This window comes from Psammomys obesus, unplaced genomic scaffold (genome assembly GCF_907164565.1).
Source record: "Psammomys obesus unplaced genomic scaffold, mPsaObe1.curated_primary_1811, whole genome shotgun sequence".
In the NCBI taxonomy this organism is placed as follows: domain Eukaryota; kingdom Metazoa; phylum Chordata; class Mammalia; order Rodentia; family Muridae; genus Psammomys; species Psammomys obesus.
Genome location: NW_026596057.1, coordinates 11,287,163 through 11,311,094, shown reverse-complemented (window position 1 = coordinate 11,311,094; position 23,932 = coordinate 11,287,163). Strand labels below are relative to the sequence as shown.

Here is a 23,932-nt window from a genome sequence, read left to right as displayed (position 1 = left end):
GGACAGAATCTCAGTTAAAGTGGAAAACATATGAGCAGTGTTTCCCAGTGTGAAGGACACTTTGGATGTTTGCATGGCTATTGATTAATCACTAACAATTTGGTTTGCCCTTTAGAAAACACCCAGCTGTATGTAAGTTCTGCTAGCAGGGCATTTTCTAATTTTGACAGTTTCTGTGAGATCAAAATATCTTACTTGTAGGTATGTAAACATTTAAAGGCAATACCTAGTGGAGAAAAAAAAAAGACAAATTGATACATGATGTGTAATCATTACACCAGCACTCTCTTTATTTGTTTTTATTTGTATTCAAATAAATGACTTTTATGTAGACAAGGACAAAGAAAAGGAAGCTTGGCAATATTAAATTATCCTTACAAGAAAATTTGATTGCAAAAACATTAGCAAATTGCAGTTCCTTACAGAGCTTAGAGGTTTTTAAAATATTCAGTGGAAACGTGACAAAGATTAGACTGGCAGAGTTTTTCCAAGAATGTACTCCACCATTGTCACATGAGCCCTTACTAACATTTAACAACATTACCTAAATATGGAACAGAGGATCATAAAAACAAATAACAAAATGATCACCACTGAGGAAGTGAATGAAGCAGACCAGTTTGCTGACCAGCCTGGATTCTGATAGAATAATATGAACTTGACAGACTTGAAAATAAATACCTACTTTCTAAGTCAAGCTTGTCTTTGTGCAGGAGAAATACACAAGAAACATACAGAATGTTTATTGGCACAGATCATTATTAGTACATGATCCTTCTAAAAATATCAAAGAGTGAGAGTCAGTGGTATTCTTTCATTTTTTTTTTCATACAATATCTTGCGAGCACATTCTTTCTCCTCCTCTAACTCTTCCCAGAGGCTCCCCTCATCCCTCCCACCCAACTTTGTGCTCTTTCTCTCTCCTCTTCCTTCCCCTCTCTCTTTTCTCCCCCCCCCCATTGGCCTTTCTATGTCTATGTCTATGTCTCTCAAACAAAAAGCACAAATCAAATGAATGACTTAAAAATGAATGTGATTCGGGGCTTGGAAGAAATCTCCATCTCTAAAATGCTTCCATTCTCCAGGGATGGTGGTGGTCATTTGTAATCCCAGCATTGGGGAGGTGGGTAAGCAGATCTCTGGGACTCAGTGCCAGAAAGCTCAGCCAGTTCTAGGCCACTGAGAGGGCCTGTCTCAGAAAAGAAAAAGGTGGTCAGTGCTTGAGAGCAATACCCAAGGCTGTCCTCTGACCTTGATGGACAATGGCTAAGGCTCTTCTTTGGCCTTCGCATGCACATATATACATGCAGAACAAACATATGTATGTGCAAATATATGAATACATGTGTACACACACACAGTGACTCAGTGGAACAACTTGGATTTGTAAACATCCTGCTCACCTTTTTTTCCCCACCCACAGAGCTTCTCATCACCTGCATGGCCTGGATGGAAGAGCAGGTCTCTGAGCTCAGGGCTCTGAGCTTATGGATGACTCATCACGTCATTTCTGTTCATCAGTCTATAAAAACCAGAGCTCCAAAGTCTCTGTCCAGGACTTTCCCTGGGGAAACTATTAAGAAGAATACAACCTTGCCAGCTGTTCCCGTCCAGCTGTCCTAACTGGCATGTTCAAGGGCATCTGCTTATACTCAGGGCCTGGCATGAGAGAGGGTCAGGGTGGGAGGTGGTGCTCAAGGGGGATTCCCTACCATTTAACATGGACAGCAGCAGGAGGGAAGAAAGACTAAGAAAACCACAGGGAAACCAGTAAGTACTTCCAAACACAAACAGATGAAAGCTGTGAACTTTCTCATGGAAGTTGAGTATGGGCTCACTCTTGGGTCTACAGAAAACACATTATGTTTAAGAGCAAAACAAAACAAGCAAAAGCTGGAGTCCTATCCCAACCTGCAACTTAGAACACATACTTCAAATTTCTAGTAATATCCCCATCACTCGATTTCTTCACTTGTAAAATATCCAAAGTGATCTCACCCCTCACCCATAGATAGCTAAAAATCACAGGAAAGGCACTTCGCGAGTTATTTTGGAAAATGCCAAGGAATAATTCCTTTTATTATAAAATGCTTATTTCCAACCACAAACTTCTTTCTCACAGTCCAAGGTTATGTTCCCAGCCTCCTTTTCTACATGTCTTCCCAAGTGCAGGCGGGTAGGTGGGACAAGCAATCCATACGGCTGTCCCTGCTATGTCTGGCATGACCAGAGAGTTGAGACTGTTGGTCCCAGGTGCAGAAGCCTCCTCCAGGGTGCTGAACTCAGCTCTATGTGACACTTCTAGCTAATTATCTGTCTGGCCATCAACCAAAGTTCATCCAAAGAGCAAATTAATATTCTCGCTCTGAAACTTGCTCTCCTGACCCCTCTTTCCCTCCATGTCACAGGAGGTGGCAGCTTCACCTCTGCAACTGTCCATCACCACCTCCTTTCTTATTAATCGCTATTTTTTCCCCTTTGTACACCTCAGTATCCCGCAAGGCAGGCTTGAAGTTAGTTCAGTTACATCATCTGGGAGAACTGCCTTCTCCAGACTGGTGGTTGGTGTTCTCATCTGTGAGGTGAGAATATGTGATTTTCAGATTTCCCCGTGCCCTGAGAATTAAATAAGATGTGTTTTCCAACTTCCTGGTGCACATTAATTTAGTTGTAAGTTTCATCGATGCCTCACCAATGTCCACTAACGAATGGTCTTCCCCATTGCTACCTCCACATCTTCACCTCTGTTCTCTACTCACGCCTCTGCTTCTGCCTGTCAAATGCAAATTTTACCAACCATCCTTCAAAGAACACCTCCCTTTGGTATCCAGGGATGATGCTCATCACATCTGAAATGTAAACGATTCTTGAACATGTTTTTTTTTTTTTCATAGCTCACCAGGGACTTGGCATCCCTGTCGCATACTCTACCTTTGTAAATGTCATCTCTTCTCGTGGAATTGCGTGTTTATCTCTCTTTCATAACCTATTTATGTAACAAATACTTTTCAAGTGACTGAAGGGAGTGATCAGCCAATAAGGGAATTGTGGATTTGGTACAGGCCAATGAAAAGTGACTCAGAAATAATGAAATCATTTAAACAAAGAACAAGACACCAAACGCACCTCATATTTTGTGTGCTGATTTTTTAATGAACCTTTTATAATCTTATAAAATAACTGGATGTGGCTGTTTTACATTACAATACAGTAGATCAGCTCCTTTCACCATGTTTTCAATCAAACTGTCCCCTTGGGTGCTAAGTGACACACTCAATAGTGATCACACAGAATAGATCAAGTGTCAAGACCAATGCCTGGCAATGTTGGAAAGGAAAGAACCAAGACTCTACTCGCTGCCTTCTTTGCCAAGATCTGCTCATTGCCCCTGCTGACCTCTTTTCTGTATCTGTGACTGACGGCTATCATGGGAACTATTGAAGTCAGCTGCCTCTGTGCCATGTGGACCTCAAAACTCTAGTTACCAGGGACAAGAAGAAACAGGGAGGTGACTCTGGAATAAAGGAAGAGAGGGAGGGAGGAGCCTTTCTGAAGGGCTCTGGATGACATTATGGATGTCTAAGAGAAACAGAATGCAGACAATCACATGGAAAGTCAAGCATGAGTTGCCCCCGGGATCTGTGATCACTTTCTTTATGAGGGACTTCGGTTGCTCCAAACACTGGGGCCCAGGGACAAAGTCTAGACAGGACCGCAGCCTCTGTCTCTAGCTGATTATGACTATGTAGCCTTCAGCCTGGGGAACTTTTCACACACCATAGAAACTGTCCTCTTGCCTTCTCAGGGCAGCATGAATGTTGCCAAGAAATCACAGAGTCTTTTTAAATGAAGTATCAGACAGAAATGTCCTCCCTTGACTGAGGGTATGACCGAGGCAGTAGACAGTATTTGAGAACTGTTTACCGTATAGCTAGGAATAGAGACAATTTTCGATGGACTAACTCTGTTATTCCCTTTCTTGACGACTTTGTTGTCCTTATTCCACTTACCCATAGGTAATGTGTGTATCATGATACCCAAACTCATTACAGAGTATTGTTCTTCATAAACAGCAGGGGTAATATGCTGATGATGGTAAGTAAGATTTTCTTTATTATTTTATAGATTAGTTGCTTCAGTATTGATAATGAAGGACAGGGAGAACAAAAGGAGAGGCTGTGGAGGTACCAGAAGTGGTTCCAAGTTCTGCCTGGACTCAGTTTCCACTGGAATAAAACTTAAAGGAAACAGCTCAGAGCCTTTGTAAGAGGACAAGGTTGTTGTTAAACAGAAGAAACTGAGCCCCAACCTCTCTTTCTTGGTGTGATCCAGAAACTCTTAAAAGAAAACATACCCAGGACAGACCCCGAAGATGGACTCCTAAGATGTGAGCCTAAGATGGATGAAAAGAAAGGAAGTGTTGATGTGATCAATTTGTGTGTAGTCCGTATGGCTGGCTATTGAACAAGACAACATTGGTAAAGACAACATGAACCCTAAATAGTTGAAATTCTCCTTTCTCCCCACAGAGTGTCACCCTCGCTCCACATGTTGCTTACTGGGCCACAAACTTCATGCCTTGTACTTGAATAAGATTTATCGCATCACTTGAGGGATCTCTGGCCTCTTTTAGAGATTTGGGACAGGGACTTGTTCACTCACTCCTCCTATCCTCAAACCTCATTTACTCTTGACCTCTCTCACCTCTCTGACAGCCTTTGGCTCCTATCTCTGCCTGTGCTTTCATCTCTTTTACCTCCCCCCCCCCCCCACTGAATTTCCAAAGCATTTTCTTTTCTCAGAAAATCAACAGATGGTGATGTGGCTGTGAATGATGGCCAGGCTTTGAGACTTCCAACAAGGAGAGGCACCGACTGTCCAAGTATGAAGAGGGTGTAAGTTCCCGTGAGCCTGGTGTCCAGGGAATGAGCTTTTGACTGGCTGGCTGGCTGGCAGCTATGCTTGGACTAGGCACAGGTAGAGGTGGAAAAGACCCTGGACTCCACCAACTCCAACTGGGAGTTCTGAGAAGTGTAGAATAATTTGCATGCTCATTTTGATAGATGCTTAGAAACCATTGTCTAGTTCTCCTGGACCTACTTCCAAATGGGTTCCCACTTGTAACTTTCCATGCCTCTTGCCCTTAGCAAGCCAAGTCTATCTCCTTTCAGCAGGCCCAGCTCCCAGGTCATAAAATGATGATCAGCTGACAGGCCAGCATCCAGACTTCCAAGTACTCTCTTCTTCCCATCCAACCTGCCAATCCCTATCTCTGAAAGGAGGGCAAAAGAACCTTTCTTTCTGGCCTCAAAGCTTCAGTATCCATCTGGACAGCAGCATGTGTGGAAAAAAATGGATCAATCTTTAGCTTAGTAAACAGCAAAAAATATAATATATAATATATTCATATAATTATGTTTAAATACTTATAAAGAAATAGCTAACCTCATTATTTAAGAGAGACTATGCAAAAGAAAGGCAAAGGGCCAGTTTAGAGTAGATGAGCCCTGGAAGATGACAGTCCACTTGAAATGGGTATTAACAGAGTGTCCCTGGCAGCTTATTTTCTAATGTTTGCATGTTGGGTGCGGCTGAGCCACTGACAGCATGCAGAGTGGGGAGGAGCATGAGAATCGAGAAAAGGATGGAGTAGAGTACAAATGGGGAAGAGTACAAATGTCCTTCTCCTTCCATTTCTAATCAATTATCTTTTTACAGAAACTTTCGCATGTGATTCCTCCCTACTTGGGCTACTTAATGCATTAATTGGCACCTACGAACATTCTCTTGCATCTGTTAGAGGCTCTGGCCTAGGCTCTCATTCCACCATGAGTCCTGTATTCACCCTTTGCATCCTGATATGGGAGCCTCTATCTCTTAGTCTGCCTCCAGAGCAGAGGATGGTGGGCTCTGGTCCTTGAGTTTACTGCTTTTGATTTTCTTCTGCCTTGGGGTCACGACAGGTGCATTCATCCAGGTCACAGTCAGCAGCAAATGGAATAACCTAGGGGAATGAACAGGAAGTTGAAACTATCCATTTTGTTCCAAGCTTCACACTTTTCAACTGGCTTTAATTCTCCTCGTTTGGTCCTACAAGAAGTATGATATTGGGAATTCCCATCATAGACCTGTAATTAAAACTGCATCCTCGTATGTGTCATGTCATTTAGGCATTCATTGCTTGCTTTATTCATCTATAAGGTGAAAACACAACAGGTGAGAACATCTGTGTAGTTGGGTCAACTGGATGCTATAACACATTTCTAATTTTCTCTACACCTACAACTATTATTGGAATAACTCCCACAATGTCTACTGTAATTGTTTTTGTTACTGTTGTAATCATCGTAGACATAAAGATGAACGATAGCACTTGCTCTTTATGAGGAAGACTAGAACCGACTTAAGTCAGAGTAATAATTGCCACACATGAAGCCTAGACTGCCTAGACGTTTATGTTTCTGACTTCTCTGTACTTTGGGGGCAGTGGGATCATCGGAGACAACTTCATATGCATGAATTTTTGCCTTTCTTGGGCCTCAGATATACTTTGTGGTTGTGAGACTTTGCATCTTCCTACCCACTGTATGAGGTTGTCATCTCCCTCCTGTGTTATTATCCCACTCTGATTTCAGAGATGGGACAGAAAAAGTTGCTTTCTTCTTACTTGCACTGTTACCAACTGATAAGCAATTCCTTTTGAATGTCAAAGACAACATTGAGACATCAGAATGGTAAATATTCTACCTCTTGGGTACTTAAGATTAAATGAGATAAACATAAATGGCTTGTATCAGTGAAGACCCACTGAAGCCATGGATTCAGTGACTATATAACTAGATTAAATAATGGCTGAGATTATTTGCACATATGGAATAAAACATGATGTAGAGTCAGTAGAAAGGTGAAATAATGCACCTTTATCATCTCAGTTTTTCTGTATGCTGAAGAGAGGCACTAAAATTCATAGACAAATCCCAGGTTTACAGAGATTTGGGAGAGAGTTAAAATATTTCTCCCTAGGTGGCCATGCCTTCCTGTATACAGATACACTCCTTGAGTAGCTATTTCCACAAGCAAGGATAGAAAACAGCTTACCTGATTCCTGACTTATGGTTAAAGTTCATGACTTGTTTCTCTTAGCTTAAGACTTACTAGTTTTCAAAGAAGAGAGGCCCAAATTGGTTGATGTTGTGAGGATATGATTAAGTACTCTGTGTTAACTCACTTTGTTCAGATGAAAAGCTGAACATAGTGCCTGGCACACGCTGATCAGAGGAGGGAAAACTGAAGATGACACTCTATGCCATATATAGTTGATTATGGTGTTATTATGGAAATACATACAGAGAAGGAACTCTTAGCATATCTCGAACTCATCGAGTTTGTCAGCTAGCTTCAAATAATGACATTGAAAAATGTCAGCTCACTCCATTTTATATACACAAGGAACTTATCTGTTAATTTAACAGAGCCAAGAATAATAGGGACAACATGTATTTGACAAAGGGTTGCTACCAATCTGGTCCAGAGAGTTGTCCAGGTAGCTATCTAACACACTCCTGTGATGTATGTGTGATAGATTATATAGGACTATTGGGTAAGAACTGAGAAGCTTTGCTCTAGTGACCTAGAACCTTCAAAGGAAGGAAGACATTCTTTTGTCTGGGCAATGACAAACAGCCAGGAGACTGAAAACAACAAAAGTCATTGTTGGCCCAATGGATCATTAGATTGGCAATTTAGTAAGCCATGCTCACCACCTAATCACTTAATCACTTCAGAAACTCTGTTGTTTACTTGTAGTCTCTTGGTGACTGGGTTAGAACCAATCATGATGCATCACGAAGGATGGCTAGCCAAAGGCTGGCTAATTCTGGAGTCACAGCTTTCCAGCCATCCCAGGTGCTCTCACTTACCTTCTTGGAAGAGAGTGTGGAAGAGCAGCAGTCTCCCCCATCATAGTGGCAATAGGCCCGGTTATTGATAGTGTCACACCAGCCATCTGCTTGGAAAGGCTGTGAAGAGAGGGAGTCAGTATCCTGCATGACTCAATGGGCCCCATTCCCTCTCCCCAAATCACCTCTAACCTATTCCAACCCAATTCAAGAGTCTGGATGAGCGCTCAAAAGGCAGAACACATTCTCAAAAAGTTGAAAAGACTTAAGATAAAAACCTTTGTGTCCTAGGTGCTTTCTGCTTTCATATCAAGCTTCTGTCTTCATCTAAGGCTTGCTTGTATCATTACATAATCTGATCAGTTACTTTAGCATACTTTCACATTTTAATTCTGCTAATTATTAAAAAAAAAAAAGCCAGTGTGCTGGGCAATGTTGAGTCTATCAGTGAGAAAATGGAAATGTATATAGGTGATAATCGTCTCCCAGAACACGTAGCAAAGGTCAGGCAGAGCTAGTCATCATTGTCACTTTATACCACTTTTCTTCATGTTTATGGCCTTCTCCTGGTGTGCTGAAGCTTGGCACTTAGAGATTCCTCAGGTGTTATGATGACATATATATTGTCTATCCAAGGTGAAAGTGGTCCTAGGTTAAGGACACCAGGGCTGGCACAAAAATATTCTCATGTGTACAGCTAGCTACCTGATTCACGTCACTTAGACACAGCATCTGAGCAGAGAGCTGAACTGTTTCTGTACACTCTTGTTACTGCTGTCAGTTAACAGGAACCAAAATGGGAAAGAGGCCCAGACTAAGCCAGAGTTAACGGAGTGTTTCACCCCAAAAGAGAATGTGCGATAAGAAAAGCAACAAGTGGTTAAAAAACAGTTCAGCAGACAAGTACATTGCTTCTCCAGAGAGCTACAACTTGAAGAAAATAGACCATACAGCTTCCTAGAGGTTCCATCAGCCAGCCAACCTGTACTGTATCCCCTGGCTTACCCTTTCCAACTCATGTTCAAAAGTAAACCCTTAGGAAACATGGACAAGTTCTTGATCATAGAACTTTGGGGTTCTGAGACTACCTTCCAGTTACATGTGAAGATCACTTCTTCTCTCCTACCCCCTTAAATATCAAAGACAAGATTATCCCATAATAGTCCCATCATGCTTTGATGAGATAGATCATTCAGTTTTGTAATGGCTATGAAATAATGTTCAGCAATTGAGTTACATCAGAACAAGCTCATCCAAGGCATTACTTCAGTGTTTTGATTTATTCTATGGGGTCCTGAGGTCATTGAACATCTCATCCCAGATGTATACCCATTTGCCAACCATTGAAAAGATGTTACTTGTATGGTCGACCTCAACAGCTGTCACACAGCTGTACAGCAATGTCACCTGAGAGCAGGAAGGGAAATGAATTTTGTTTGCAACATAGGCCTCTCTGGGAGAAAAGACAAAGATTCAAAGATGAACATTTGTTGCTCACATTGGACCAGTTACTTTGGTGCCTGAAAGCTTGAGATGACTTCATAATCAGGGCTTTAGGTGTACAGATTTTAGTATGTTTTTCCTATATTATATGTCTGATATCCACTTATAAGTGAGTATATACCATATGTGTCTTTCTGTGGAGGACCCTGGTAAGATGATGAATTCTCATTCAGAAAGGCAAACGGGATGGACAACGAAAAAGAGAAAACAGGGAACAGGACAGGAGCCTACTACAGAGGGTCTCTGAAAGACTCTACCCAGAAGGGTATTGAAGCAGATGCGAGACTCATAGCCAAATTTCGGACAGAATGGGGAATCTTATGAAAGAAGGAGGAGCTGAAAGACCTGGAGGGGACAGGAGCTCCACAAGAACAACAACAGAACCAAAAACTTTGGGCACAGGGGTCTTTTCTGAGACTGATACCCCAACCAAGGACCATGCATGGAGATAACCTAGAACCCCTGCACAGATGTAGCCCCTGGCAGCTCAGCATCCAAGTGGGTTTCCTAATAAGGGGAACAGGGGCTGTCTCTGACATGAACTCAGTGGCTGGCTCTTTGATAACCTCCCTCTGAGTGGGGTATAGCCTTACCAGGCCACAGAGGAAGACCATGCAGCCAGTCTTGAAAAAAATCTGATAGGCTAGGGTCAGATGGAAGGGGAAGAGGACCTCTTCTATCAGTAGACTGGGAGAGAGGCAAAGGAGGAGAAGAGAGAGGGTGGGATTGGAAGAGAATGAAGGAGATGGCTACAGCTGGGATACAAAGTGAATAAAATGAAATTAATAAAAACAAATTAATTAATAAAAAGATCCATCTTTTAAGGTCCTTTAGTTGTTTCTTTTTTTTCAAGTGCTTAGAGACTAACCTACCCATCTCATACAAATATCTGTTATTCTTTCTTCAACCTTGGCTGATTAATTGGCCAGACTTGGTCAGCTCATTTTTTTCCTGCCTATATAATTGTTATAATTATAAAAACTCACATATCTCTACACTTTCTTTTCAAGTATTTGCATGCTCTTTAGAATGGAGGGAACAGTAACTCTGAAGATTTCTTCCTTAAAAAAAAAACGCTTTAAAATTTCTGTATATGGACACGCATATACAGAATATAATATTTATACAGACTATGTATTTATGTGCATGCCAGGGCATGTGTACATGTGTGTACATGGTTGTGGAGGGGAGGGAACAACTTTAGGTGTTATTCCACAGGTGCCATTTGTGGTTTTGTTGTTTTGAGATGAAAGTCATCAAGTATACAAGGCCAGAAAGACTTAGAGATCTGTCTTTTTCTGCTTCACCAGCACAAGGGTGAGAAGTACGTACAGCAAACCCCAGTTTGGTTTTGTTGTTGTTAGTTTACTTGCTTCTTTTAAACGTGGGTTCTGGGATCAAATTCAGGTCCTCACGCTTGTAAAATAAGAACCTTACAAAGAGAGCCATTTCCCCAGCTCCAGCCTATACTTTTGAATGGTTTTAGGAAGGAACCCTGCTAATTGTTCTTTGTAACATCTTTATTATGGATGGCTTCTCATCTCAAGAACATAAGGAATCCATGATGAAGCCATCAACACCTAGGTGACTCTCTGTAGGTCTCACTGGGCTTCTATTGCAGTGATCCCCAAATGATTTATAAAAGATTTTATTTTGAAGACAATGCAGCCACTCCTGATGAGACCTGATAGACGAGGATCAGAAGGAAGGAGAGGAGGACCTCCCTTTTCAGTGGACTGGGGGAGGTGGATACAAAGTGAATAAACTATAATTAATAAAAAATTTTTAAAAAATTATTTTTTACTCCTAAAGGGTCTTGGGGAGAGGAAGAAATTTATTTTTAAAAAGTGGGGGTGCTATAAATACAGAGAATTTTGGAAAAAAACACAGTATTTAATATACTATATACCTATTAGAACTAATTGCTCCTCCCTAATATGCCAAAACCAACCACTCCACCCTCAACAAACAGAGTCTCCTATGGCAACATGTGCCTGGGAAGACTGGCAGTTTGAATCCAAAGCTACAAAGGAAAAAAACAGGAAAGGAAAAATGACTAATTGATCCAAAGTTTGAAAGCATTCAAACACCGAATATAGCGTAGACTTTCATCTCAACAGCTGAAGATTTTGGGCTCAATACACCACTCCCCTCTTTAGACTACTCCCCAAGAGAAGGTACAGGGGTGTTTTAGCCCTCTGTACGTGGCTACATTTCCCCACCTATATGTACAACTCGTTTATCCTGTAATGTGTCTTACGTAAGCATATTTTTTAAACATCTGAAGCTCATTTCTTATATTTATGGTTGTGAGCCTAGCCTTTAACTGCTGGGCCATCTCTCCAGGCCCTGAAGCTCTTCTCTTAGACAACACTTTTTCATTTTCATTTTAACCATGATGAGAAAGAAAAAAAAAATCTGTAAAGTAGAGCTACTTATACAAAATAAAGTCATTAATATGAACATTAGTTCTTCTCAGTGTTCAGAAATATTTATTTCTTTACTAAATATGCTTCCTCTGATGTGTGTGTGCTGCGCGCACGCACACACACACACACACACGTACACACACACACACGCACACACACAGCCTTTCAGTTGTTACTTAGCATTGAGACAGAAATCCAAGTCTATAGATCTACAACTAAAGTAAATTCTTAAGTCAAAGGAAGTGCCTGGGTTGCTCTTTTTCTAATGCATTCCCTTTATGTAAACATTTTGGTTGTTAAGGAAAGGCTTATCTTGCTGACCTCTAGGTAGTAGCTGCAGTGCAAGAAAGTCAGACCGTCAGATAAGCAATCAGTGAGAGCACACTTGAAACACTTGCCAGTCTATTCCCCCTGCATACCTGTTGGAGCCGTCACTAAAATAAATGCAATTTCTTCTTCATTGGTGCTATTATCACAGGAGGCTCCTTTTAAACACACTGAGTGATGCCCATTGTGGCCAATGATACCTATTGTTTTGTGGCTCCTCCCCCAACAGACTGACCCACAGAGATGGTGGCTCTGTCTGTGCTTGTGGTCATTTAGCCAATCAGTGAGCATTCTTGATTCCATACCTACATATGCAGGGTTTGGTCAGAGGGATAAAGAGGGAGTGAAAACCTCGCGCCAGCTCTTGAGGATAGCCACTGTTAGTAAACTCAGTTTGATGGGCTAGCCCAGGGATAGCATCAAAATGTGGATGGGAAATGACTTGATTCAGATTTAGGGAGAAAATAATCTTATTTGAGGATTGGTTCTGCTGCATCTATTCGCTCTGGAGAACAGTGTAGGGCTAGATGATTCCACAGAGAAGAGGCTGAAAAAACCATCAGAGGGGAAGAAAGAGGACCAGAGAGAAGGGGCCTTCAGTGAGCATGCCACAGAACCCATCCTCAAGAGAATGCCATCAATTTTGACTGACAGGCTGGCAACACAGACCTTAGTTGTTTTCTTCTGCAGTTGTGGACCTAAAAGCCACAACTATGTTCTCGGAAGGCAGTTCAGACAGCAACCCTCCTGTTCTGCTAATATAAAAATTGGGATCTCAACCAGAAGGGACTCTCTCTCTGGGAACCTTGGGGCAAAAATTCCTGTTTGATTACAAGGATGACTTAAACCAGGACTAGACATTAAAGTTTGGCCTGATACCAAACACTGTTTTTCTCTCTGTGTGTCATATTGGGACAAATTTTCCTGTTATGTGGATGAGAAATCGCCTATTTGTTCATATTGATTAGGCTGTATCAGGACTCCAAAGGTGCCTCTTTTCAGAAAATCTATGATGAGGCATCTACACTAAGCTCCATATAGTAGACTGATCTGTGAACCAAATTGCCTCATTTTCTCTCTCTTCAATAATGATGACGTCTTGCCTTGACGTTCTCAACTTCACTTTATACTATATAGTTCCAAAGCTTGTATGTTCCCAGCTCATGTTAAAATACAATTGCTATTAAAATAACACTAAGATACGAGATTTTTAAGAGGGAATTTTAAGAGGGAGATCTGTCCTCACAGATGAATTAGTGCTACTGTCTTAGCAGAGAGTTCCTTGCAAAAGGGGAACGTGGCATGGCTTCTTTCCTTCCATGCCCCACCCTCTGTCCTCCTTTCACCATTAGATGACAATTTGACCTTAAGACATCCCAGATGCAGAAATGGGAGTCAATGAATTTACATCCATTATAAATTATCCAGGTTTAAGTCATCTCTTTTAAGAGCACAAACATATCAAGGCACCTCAGCTATGCCCACTGTATCCATAATGCCCGGGATTTTTATGTGCAAGGGCTTTAAAGTATGTAAAATGGGGAGTTCTCAATGGAGAGAAACTTAAATCATTCCCACTGAAATCAGGGACAAGGCAAGGCTGCCCACTCTCTCCATATCTCTTCAACATTGTTCTTGAAGTCCTTGCTAGAGCAATAAGACAATTGAAGGAGATCAAGGGGATACAAATTGGAAAGGAAGAAGTCAAAGTATCACTGTTTGCAGATGATATGATAGTATACCTGAGTGACCCCCAAAAGTCTACCAGGGAACTCCTACAGCTTATTAACACCTTCAGCAAAGTGGCTGGATACAAAATTAACTCAAAAAAGTCAGTAGCCCTCCTTTATACAAAAGACAAAAGGGCCAAGAAAGAAATGAGGGAAACAACACCCTTCACAATAGCCACAAAGGACATAAAGTACCTTGGTGTGAACCTAACCAAGCAAGTCAAAGACTTGTATGAAAAAAATTTCAAGTCTCTGAAGAAAGAATTAGAAGAAGATATCAGAAGATGGAAAGATCTCCCATGCTCATGGCTTGGCAGGATTAATATAGTAAAAAATGGCCATCTTACCATAAGCAATCTACAGATTCAATGCAATTCCCATCAAATTGCCAACACAATTCTTTACAGACCTTGAAAGAAAAATTCTCACCTTCATAGGAACAACAAGAAACCCAGAATTTCTAAAACAATTCTCTACAGTAAAAGATCTTCAGTAGGTATCTCTATCCCTGATCTCAAGCTGTATTATAGAGCAACAATTCTAAAAACTGCATGGTACTGGCATAGAAACAGAATGGTGGATCAATGGACACCTGAATTTTGACAAAGATGCCAAAACCATTCAATGGAAAAAAGACAGCATCTTCAACAAATGGTGCTGGTCTAATTGGATGTCTACATGTAGAAAAATGCAAATAGATCCATACCTATCATCCTGCACAAAACTAAAGTCCAAGTGGATCAAAGACCTCAACATAAAACCAGACACACTAAACCGCTTAGAAGAAAAAGTGGGGAAGAGCCTTGAACTCATTGGCACTGGAGACAATTTCCTGAACAGAACACCAATAGCACAGGCTCTAAGAGCAACAATTAATAAATGCGACCTCATGAAACTCTAAAGCTTCTGTAAAGCAAAGGACACTGTCATCAGAACAAAACGACTGCTTACAGATTGGGAAAGGATCTTCACCAACCCTTTATCTGACAGTATAGATAAAGGACTTACAAAGTTTAACAGCAACAAATCAAGTAATCCAATTAAAAAGTGGAGTACAGAGCTAAACAGAGAATTCTCAATAGAGGAATATTGAATGGCAGGGAAACATTTAAAGAAATGCTCAACGTCATTATCATAAGGGAAATGCAAATCAAAATGACCCTAAGATTTCACCTTACACCCCAGAATGGCTAAGATCAAAAACCAAAGTGACAACACATGCTGGAGAGGTTGTGGAGAAAGGGGAACCCTTCTCCACTGCTGGTGGGAATGTAAACTTGCACAACCACTCTGGAAAGCAATCTGGCGCTTCCTCAGACAACTAGGAATAGCGCTTCCTCAAGATCCAGCTATACCACTCCTAGGCATATACCCAAAAGAGGCTCAAGTAAACAATAAGGACATTTGCTTAGCCATGTTTGTAGCAGCTTTATTTGTAATAGCCAAAACCTGGAAACAACCCAGATGCCCCTCAGTGGAGGAATGGATACAGAAATTGTGGTACATCTACACAATGGAATATTACTCAGCAATAAAAAACAAGGAAATCATGAAATTTGCAGGTAAATGGTGGGATCTGGAAAAGAGCATCCTGAGTGAGATATCCCAGAAGCAGAAAGATGCACACGGTATATACTCACTCCTATAGACACATAATATAGAATAAACCTACTAAAATCTGTACACCTAAAGAAACTAATCAAGAGGGAGGACTCTTGCTAAAATGCTCAATTCCTATCCAGAAAGGCAAAGAGGATGGACATCAGAAGGAGAAAAGAGGGAACAAGTCAGGAGCCTGACAGAGAGGACCTCTGAAAGGCTCCGCCCTGCAGACTATCAATGCAGATGCTGACAACTTTTGGGCAGAGTGCAGGGAATCTTATGAGAGAAGTGGGAAACAGTAAGATCTGGAGAGGACAGGAACTCCACAAGGAGAGCAACAGAACCAAAAAATCTGAGCACAGGGTTCTTTCCTGAGACTGATACTCCAACCAAGGACCATGCATGGAGATAAGACCCCTGCACAGATGTAGCCCATGGCAGTTCAGTATCCAAGTGGGTTCCATTGTAATAGGAACAGGGACTGTCTCTGACATGAACTGATTGGCCTGCTCTTTAATTACCTCCCCCTGAGGGGGAAGCAGAATTACCAGGCCACAGAAGAAGACAATGCAGCCACTCCTGATGAGACCTAATTGACTAGGATCAGAAGGAAGGAAAAGAAGACCTCCCCTATCAGTGGACTTGGGGAGGGGCATGTTTGCAGAGGGTGGAGGAAGGGAGGGATTGGGACAGGAGGAGGAAGGGAACCATAGGAGGGGATACAAAGTGAATAAAGTGTAATTAATAAAGAATAAAAAAAAAAGAAAAAAATGGGGAGTTCCTTTACAAATCTTCTCTTAGAATCTCATAGGCAAACCATGTGAGTCTTTTTAATAACTTTCATGGATGTATATTGCCAGAACTCGACTTCCTCATCAATAAGATAATCAATCAAAAATATCAGTAAGATAGAGACAAAAGGTGAGGACACGAATTAGAGGAGTCATTATAGAAAATAGTATGATCTTCCTCAAATGAACATAATATAGCAAACCCATTGTTGGGTACATATTGAAAGGATTGGTGAAAAAAGTATTTTTGTTTGTTTGTTTATGGGGCCCATTGAAATAGGAAATCCTAGGGGATAAATGGAGGTTTAAAGACTGTTTAATGTAAAATATCCACCTTACAAATAATGAAATGGGGCCTTAAAAGTGAACTGTGGCCTGTGGAGATGGCTTAGTTAGTAATACACTCAAGTGTACAATCACAAGAACTTGAGTTTAGCAGTACTCAGAGAAAAAGCCAAGTGTGGTTATTCATAGCATAAAGCCAGCGCTAAAGAGATGAAAACAGAAGGCTCTAGTCTGGTCAGCTAGTCTATTTGAACTAAGGAGCTTCTAGTTCAATGAAAGACCAGCTCTAAAATGAACGTGGAGAGTGATTTAGAAAGACATTGAACATTCGCTGATAGTCTCCACATGTAATTGCACACATGCACATGGACCTACATACTTACAAACATATATGCACATGTCTGTGGGAGGACACATATGTGTATTTATACATACATACATAAGTGAACCACCTTATTTTCAAGGCTAGTTCCTGCAATTCTAGGAACCAAGGCTAGATTTTACAGTTACTGGTCAGGTGATCTATCTCTTCCACTCCCACATAATTTTATTTGTCTTTTAATTTATTGGGGATGAAAGAAAATGTAGTTTTGTTTTTGTTTTTAGTGTCTCTACAAAAGGAGCTGAGGTGAGCATTGGTATAAAATATACCCAGCACAGAGAGGAAGAAAGGCTCATACATACAGGTTTCCATAGGCTCCTCTGGCCTTGCTCTTCTCTCTCTCTCTCTTTTCTCAATTATAGCCTAAGGTTTATCTCAAATAAGTGCCATAGCACTCTGTTTTTTTCTGAGGCTTCAGCCTTGCTGGATCCACTTTTCCTGAAGATGGCTACCCCTAGGAGAAAGCACTCATCTGTTGCAGGTATATCAACAGGAACGTTGCATTCTGGGCCTCACAGTGCTAAATCCAGGCAGATTGATGTATACTGTAGTCATTGGAGGCAATGACGAAAGGAAGATGTTCTGTTCTTTCAGCACTTACCCCTTGGTATGAGAGAAGGTTCTAGGCATGTCACAACTGTGTACTTATAATACTCTTGGAAAATGTGATATTAAAATGGATATCTTAGATATTCTTAGATACATCTCCCTCTGGAAAGTCTTACCTAGCTCTCTGAATCCAGAGTTCTTCTTGCTTTAGAGTTACTACAATATTCTTTGCAGGTACTTCATAAAACTTCACACTCTGAAAGTCCAGTCAAAACCTCAGGATCCAATAACCTTTCTAGTACCCAGCTTCTGGAACTGTGTCAGCTACAGGCACAATACTTTCTCAACAAATTAGTATGGTTGCTCTAAAGTGGTTGCTCTCACTTCTCTTTAGAAGTGAGAGGCTGAAGAGGGAAGGAGGGTGGCATTGGGAGGGGAGGAGGGAGGGAGCTAGAGGGGGATACAAAGTGAATAAACTAATTAATTAAAACAAAAAATAAAAAAGAAGTGAGAGGCTTACTTCATTTGCACAATTTATGAACAGATCCCTCCTTTTCATTAGTCCTCCATTGATTGGACATTTGGTAGACATGTTGCCTTATGAGAACCACATCACTTAACATGTTCATATTTATGTATTTCTATTATGTATTTATATATTTATGATACATAGTAGAGTATTAATATGCATCAATTTCTGCAAACAAATCAAATACAGAATCAGTAACTCTCTCTGTATAAACCACCTAAAATGAAAATGGACATGCACATATAAGTGGTGGGAGGGGTAAGTGAAGCAGGAGAGTAAGGGAAAGGAAATGTGGAAGGGTAGCCAAATTTAAGTATGTAAGAAAACGTACCTAATCAAAACACACAAAAAAAAAAAAAACTCAAAACGTTCTCTCAGCTTCACGGCCAAGATTTTAAGAAAGGAAGGGGAATTTTTCAGGGGACAAAAGACAAAGAAAATGAAAACTAGAAAAGAAAGAGGACAGTAAATGATGAACATCTTAGGAGAGGCTGCAAATCAGCACTCAAGTTGGGGTCAGAAAAGAGGAATCGATCACAGGTCTTTACAAATTATGGAGGAATCAGTGACGCTATTGGTGTTTTACTAAGAAAGGTCATGAGGACTGTAAAGAATGGTACAGCCATATGGTAACATTGCACAGGTAATGTGGCTTACTTGGAAGACTGGGTATTTTTGTCCTGCTTACTAACTCTGAAGTCTTCATAACTCAAAACTTGGGCTTCTGCTGAGCTCATGAACAACTAAGATGCCAAGAACCTGCCAGGATTTTAGCTTAAAGGAGTGTCAGCTTCAGACCAGGGCTCAGGTCTATAGTCAGTAAGCAAGACGCAGTTGTAAGAAAATAGTGAACATACTTATTCTGTTGGCTATCAGAGGGACTCTGACATGAGCTGTAGTCATTTTAGTCTTCAATCTTTTCAGGACTAGGGATTAGAGCTAGGGCCTTCAACGTGTTAGGAAACCAATCTACCACTGAACTACATCCGCTGCCCTTTTTTCCTGATGGTTAATGATAAGTGTTCAATGGTGTACTTGAACTCACTCTGTAGATGAGTTCAGCCACCACAAAAACAGGTATCATAAGACTGTGCCATCTTGGGGTCTAGTGTTGTAGTCTAAAATGTATCAGTGGTTTATGTACAGGTTTCTAGACTCTGTGGTACTTCAAGCTTCTTGTGCAATCTACCAGATCCATAGGGGAGGGAAATGAAAGAATGCTTAATGTAATCCATTTACCTATAGCTGACACTAGGAACAAAGCAATGACTCATAAGTGCTATAAGAAATTGATATCCACTGAAAAGAGTAGTTTAAAAACTTGAAATAGAAGAATAAAAGCAAGCAAAATAAGATCATATGACTTTCTTCTCTGTAATGCTTTATCTCCTTCAAAGAACTCAGAGCTTTAGCACTCCTGTCTCAAAAAACATAAAGAGTATGGAGCCAGCATGAAGACTAAGAACACAGATACCACGTTCCATGAATACATGCTCCAAGGCCTGCCTTGTTAACCAACCTCTGCTACATTCTGAGAAAGTCACTTTGCTATAAGCAATAGCACACTTGCTTGGAACAGAATCCCAGTGTGTATCTCACAGGATTACTGTAAGAGGTGGATGAACAAATGGAGCCAGAATGATTAGGACAGTGTTTGACCCATAGCAAGCACTCAATACTTCAGTTCATGAGGTCAAGTGAGAGGCTATATTACTGTAGGCCCCACAGGCTGGTGAAGGAGTTCTCAGCATCAAGGCCCCACCAAACAAAACCTCAAGATTCTGCCATCAACCCCTTAGGAACAAACACAGATATTCTTATCTTTGATAGTATCCTACCTACCCACCTTCTTTATAAACAGAAAGATCTGAGTTGTCTGGCATAGGGGAAGTGAGTATGGAGTATGTGAAAAACGGAAGAGCAAAGCTTGCCCTGGCTTTAGCAAAAACATAGTTGTAGACTGAGTATCTCAGTTATCACCGGTCCTCTTTCCTGACAATAAGAATAAGCGCCTTGGGGCACTGGAAACAAAATAGGGAAAAAGAACCTTCACTTAGAAGAAAATACTGTCCGATTTGGTAGTTTATAAAGACAACGCTGAAGAAGACACATGGAATTCGCCTCTCAGGATTCATTAAACATCGACTTCATCTGTTGGGTAGGTGCTCATGCATGAGACCTGGGGCTGATGTAGTAAGAGGATAGGGGGCTCCAGGCGAGGAGAGTGCTCCAGGTGGAGCACTCACTTAGGATGATAGAGCTTTTGGTTAGACCTCCCCCAAAACACGGGAGGAAGAAGACAATAGAGAGGATAGTAAAATGGAGGTACTCTTGTGTGATTCCCCAGAGAACTGGAGTCTTCTGTGTTCAGTCTGTACTTCTGACCTCGAGCCAGAGTAGGCTACAGTGAGCTGGGAAGGGGTCAGGGAAGTCTCTGAACAAACAGCTATTAAGACATTGCTCTTTTCAAGGAGGAAGTCAAATTTCATGCAGCAAGACTGCCAGGAGACCTTGCAGGCGACTTGTCTCACTCAAGTTGTGAAAACAAGAAAACCACGAGCAAGACCAGCCCTTCCAGGCCCTGCCATGGAGACTCCAGAAAGACCTGAAGGGATTTCAGGATTAACTTTTGTGGGAGTTTGAGCTCAGGCTCTGGTTGTATCACAAACATTAGTACTCTTGACCCCAGCAGTCAGGCCGCTCAGAGCTCTGCTTCTTGGTACCTACCATTACTAAAGAGCACTTTGAGATGTTGTGTGCATGAAGAAAGGAGCACATCTTTAGTGTGGGACCAGGTTTTAGGGAATAACCAGTAGAATACCTGACTAGTGGGTTACACAGGATGAGCTGTACCCAAGAAAAGGGTTATCACATGGAAGTCAAGTAATGGATGGAGAAAAATTCCGTCTCAGTTAATAAAATTAAATACTCAGTTAATAAAATTAAGATACTCAGTTAATAAAAAATAAATATTTTTTATTGCTGTTATTACATGATATTGGGCTCCAATGTCTAGAGAGGCCAAAGGGGTAGTTCTAAGTGATGGTGAGTTTTTCAGGTGGCATAAAGGAACCTGGAAGTGGATAACCAGGTGCTCTCAGAGTCTACAAGCATATGTCACATGGCTTTGGGGACAGATAGGAAGCACAAAATATTTTGTCCTGAAGTGAAGGCTCTAGGTGGGAAGAGGACTCTCTTCCATCCCCCATTAATAATAGCCAATACCACAGCTCTCAACAGAAAGGCAGGTGAAAAGTTTGCAGGACTGTTACAGCTTGGACAGGACTTTATGGAGAGGTTTGAAGCTCTGTTTATACGTTGGAGCCAGTTGGAGCTCAATAAATAATTTCTTGACAGAGATATAAGCATACTCTAATTGAATCCTCCATGTCCTGTCTTTCCTGCCCTCAACTCTAACTCTGTGCACCCCCTCTATCCCTGCCTTAACGTAAGAAAGAGCAGCCAAGGCTGGACCACCTTGTATGGAAAGGAAGATCGATGGAAGAGAAGATTGGGGTGTCTAGATATGGATAATTCATATGTGCTAAGATTCTTCTTACAGCTAAGTGGAAGGAGCCATGAAGAGAGGTCTTAGGCTGGAAAGAAAGACTTGGCTTTCACAGTGTTTCAATGTAACCTTCTAGGTATAGACTTGCTCACAATAGACACTTACAGACAACAGGCTAAATGACTCAGGAAACAGTAGAATTTCAGGCCGCTGTGAGCCTCATGCTACGTGGGATTGGGACCTTCCAGTGCCTGCCCTGGGTTCCTTCAGGAGGTGGCTACTCTCTCAGTCCTTCCTCTCTTTGTCTCCATTAGCTGTCCTCCCTGGCCACTTCCTCTATTCAGTGCACGGAACATTCAGTGCATGCTCAGCTTGAGAGCACATGTTCTTGTGGAAGGTGGGGATAAGGAAGAAAAGGAAGCAGATCCGGGGTACAGGTAGAAATCCTGCAGAGATGAGAAAGGAAAGCACAACCAGTGACCCTAGAGGGTCTGGACTGACTGTTGGGTTTGGGCAGACTGTTGGGGTTCAGTATAACCCTGGAGCTTACTTTTCCCCTTTGCCTCTGGCTTCGGGATTATTGGTAGCCTTCAGCTCTCCAAGGTAGAGACAGGCTAAGCTGGCCACCGGAATGTTCCAGTACAGCTCCAACACGCATGCTCTTTCCTGCCCCCTACCACATATACACACAAGCCAGACAGCTCGGCTTTCTTGGCTTACCAAGCCAGCCCGTGGAAGATGACTGGGAATGCCGACTGTGGAAGGAAATGACAATATTCATTGTTTGGATTAAATATTTTTCTTGGCCCTCCTGCTGTTTGCCGAGTGTCTTATTTTTTTATTTCCCATTCTCTCTCATTCTGTTCTTCTTCTCTCCCTTTCTTCCCCAGCAGTTCAGCTCACTAAGAAAAGTTTAGAGAGAAAAGTGGAGACTTCTAAGATGAAATCTATTTAGGGAAATCACACTAGGTGAGAAAACGTTGTCAAGGCAGAGGGCTAGCTCTGAGTGCGACTTCACCTAGGTGTTTTCGTAGGTGTTTTCTCTCTTTTGTATATATGTAATTTAGATGCATGACTGAATGAATGTGTATATGTAAGTACATGCACTCATACGCACAAACATATCTATGGTACACATGTATGATACAATACACATATATTCCCTCTCACACCTGTGAGACACATATACACATATTGTATAATTATATATATATATATATATATATATATATATATATATATATATCACATGCATCCATACACAAACAAACAATTCCTGTAGAACTGGTAACAAACCTATAAAACACAATCTTCTAAACAAGCAAAATGCTGTTTTTAAGTTCTATGTGGTGCATGCTGTGTACTCTAAATTGTATACTCATGAATCCTCAAAATAATTGAATATGATTGTTGGTACTATCAAACATATTGTAAAGACAAAAGCCTTAAGGACTATAACTGACAGAGAATGTGATTTGAAACAGGGCACAGAGCCACTCTCTGATACCCAGGCCCACCAGACTCACAGTACCTCCAGCGCTATGACCAACTTATTCTACACTCTGGTCTTCACTATTGCACGGCTAGTCCAGTCCCTCAGCAACGTCATCAATATGGGTAGTCACCTTCTCCCTTAGGAAAGGCCAATGCCACAGAAATCCATGACAAATTGTGTCTTATAAGATTCTGAATGTCTGGCTGGGATGGCTCGGCAGTCAAGTGTGCTTCCTGCTCTTGCAAAGGACTGGATTCAGTTCCCAGAACCTACGTCAAGATTCTTACAGCAACTTGTAACTCCCTTGGGGATTATATGATCTCTTCTAGCCTCTATGGGCACTGCTCAGGCAGGGTACCTGTACAGACAGGTAGGTATATACACATAAATATAAATTTTATACTTTAAAAAGATACTGAATGTCAAAAATTTATTATGAGCCAAGTATGAAACACATAACTAGAATGCTGATGCAACTAATTTATACGTATTATGCGTGTCTCCTATATACAGGGTTTCATAGCACATTTTATATACAGCGAAGGTATTGTCCTAAAAAGGCTTTTGTTGCTTGAGCACAGAATAAGGCAGAGTCTGGGAAGCATTAGAGACAACAGAAAAGAAATTAGAAGCAAATGAAGAGAACTCCCTGAGTAATTAATAACACTACTAATAAGAGTTTCAGCCATCAAAAACGTGGGAGATAGTGTATTTAGAAAGGCTCTTCTGGAGTATATGGGATTAGACTTAATCTTTGAAGAATGAATAAGATTTGAGCACAGAATTAAAAAGAATAATCCCAGTAGGAAAGCTAAATATCAGCCAAGATTTGAGATGGAAAAAGAAAGAAAGAAAGAAAGAAAGAAAGAAAGAAAGAAAGAAAGAAAGAAAGAAAGAAAGAAAG

The 23,932-nt window shown here is 41.2% G+C and overlaps 1 protein-coding gene across 1 annotated transcript in view; it reads right to left on the bottom strand.

The window, feature by feature from the left end:
• Nucleotides 1-5,441: 5,441 nt before the first annotated feature.
• Nucleotides 5,442-23,932, bottom strand: part of Pappa2 (pappalysin 2) — a 237,996-nt gene continuing 219,505 nt past the window's right edge. The window contains exons 21-22 of the mRNA XM_055624540.1: nucleotides 7,920-8,018; nucleotides 5,442-6,004 (exon numbers count right to left, since the gene is read on the bottom strand). Coding sequence (XP_055480515.1) covers nucleotides 5,924-6,004; nucleotides 7,920-8,018 — 180 coding nt within the window. The 3' untranslated portion in view covers nucleotides 5,442-5,923. The remainder of the gene's footprint in view (nucleotides 6,005-7,919; nucleotides 8,019-23,932) is intronic.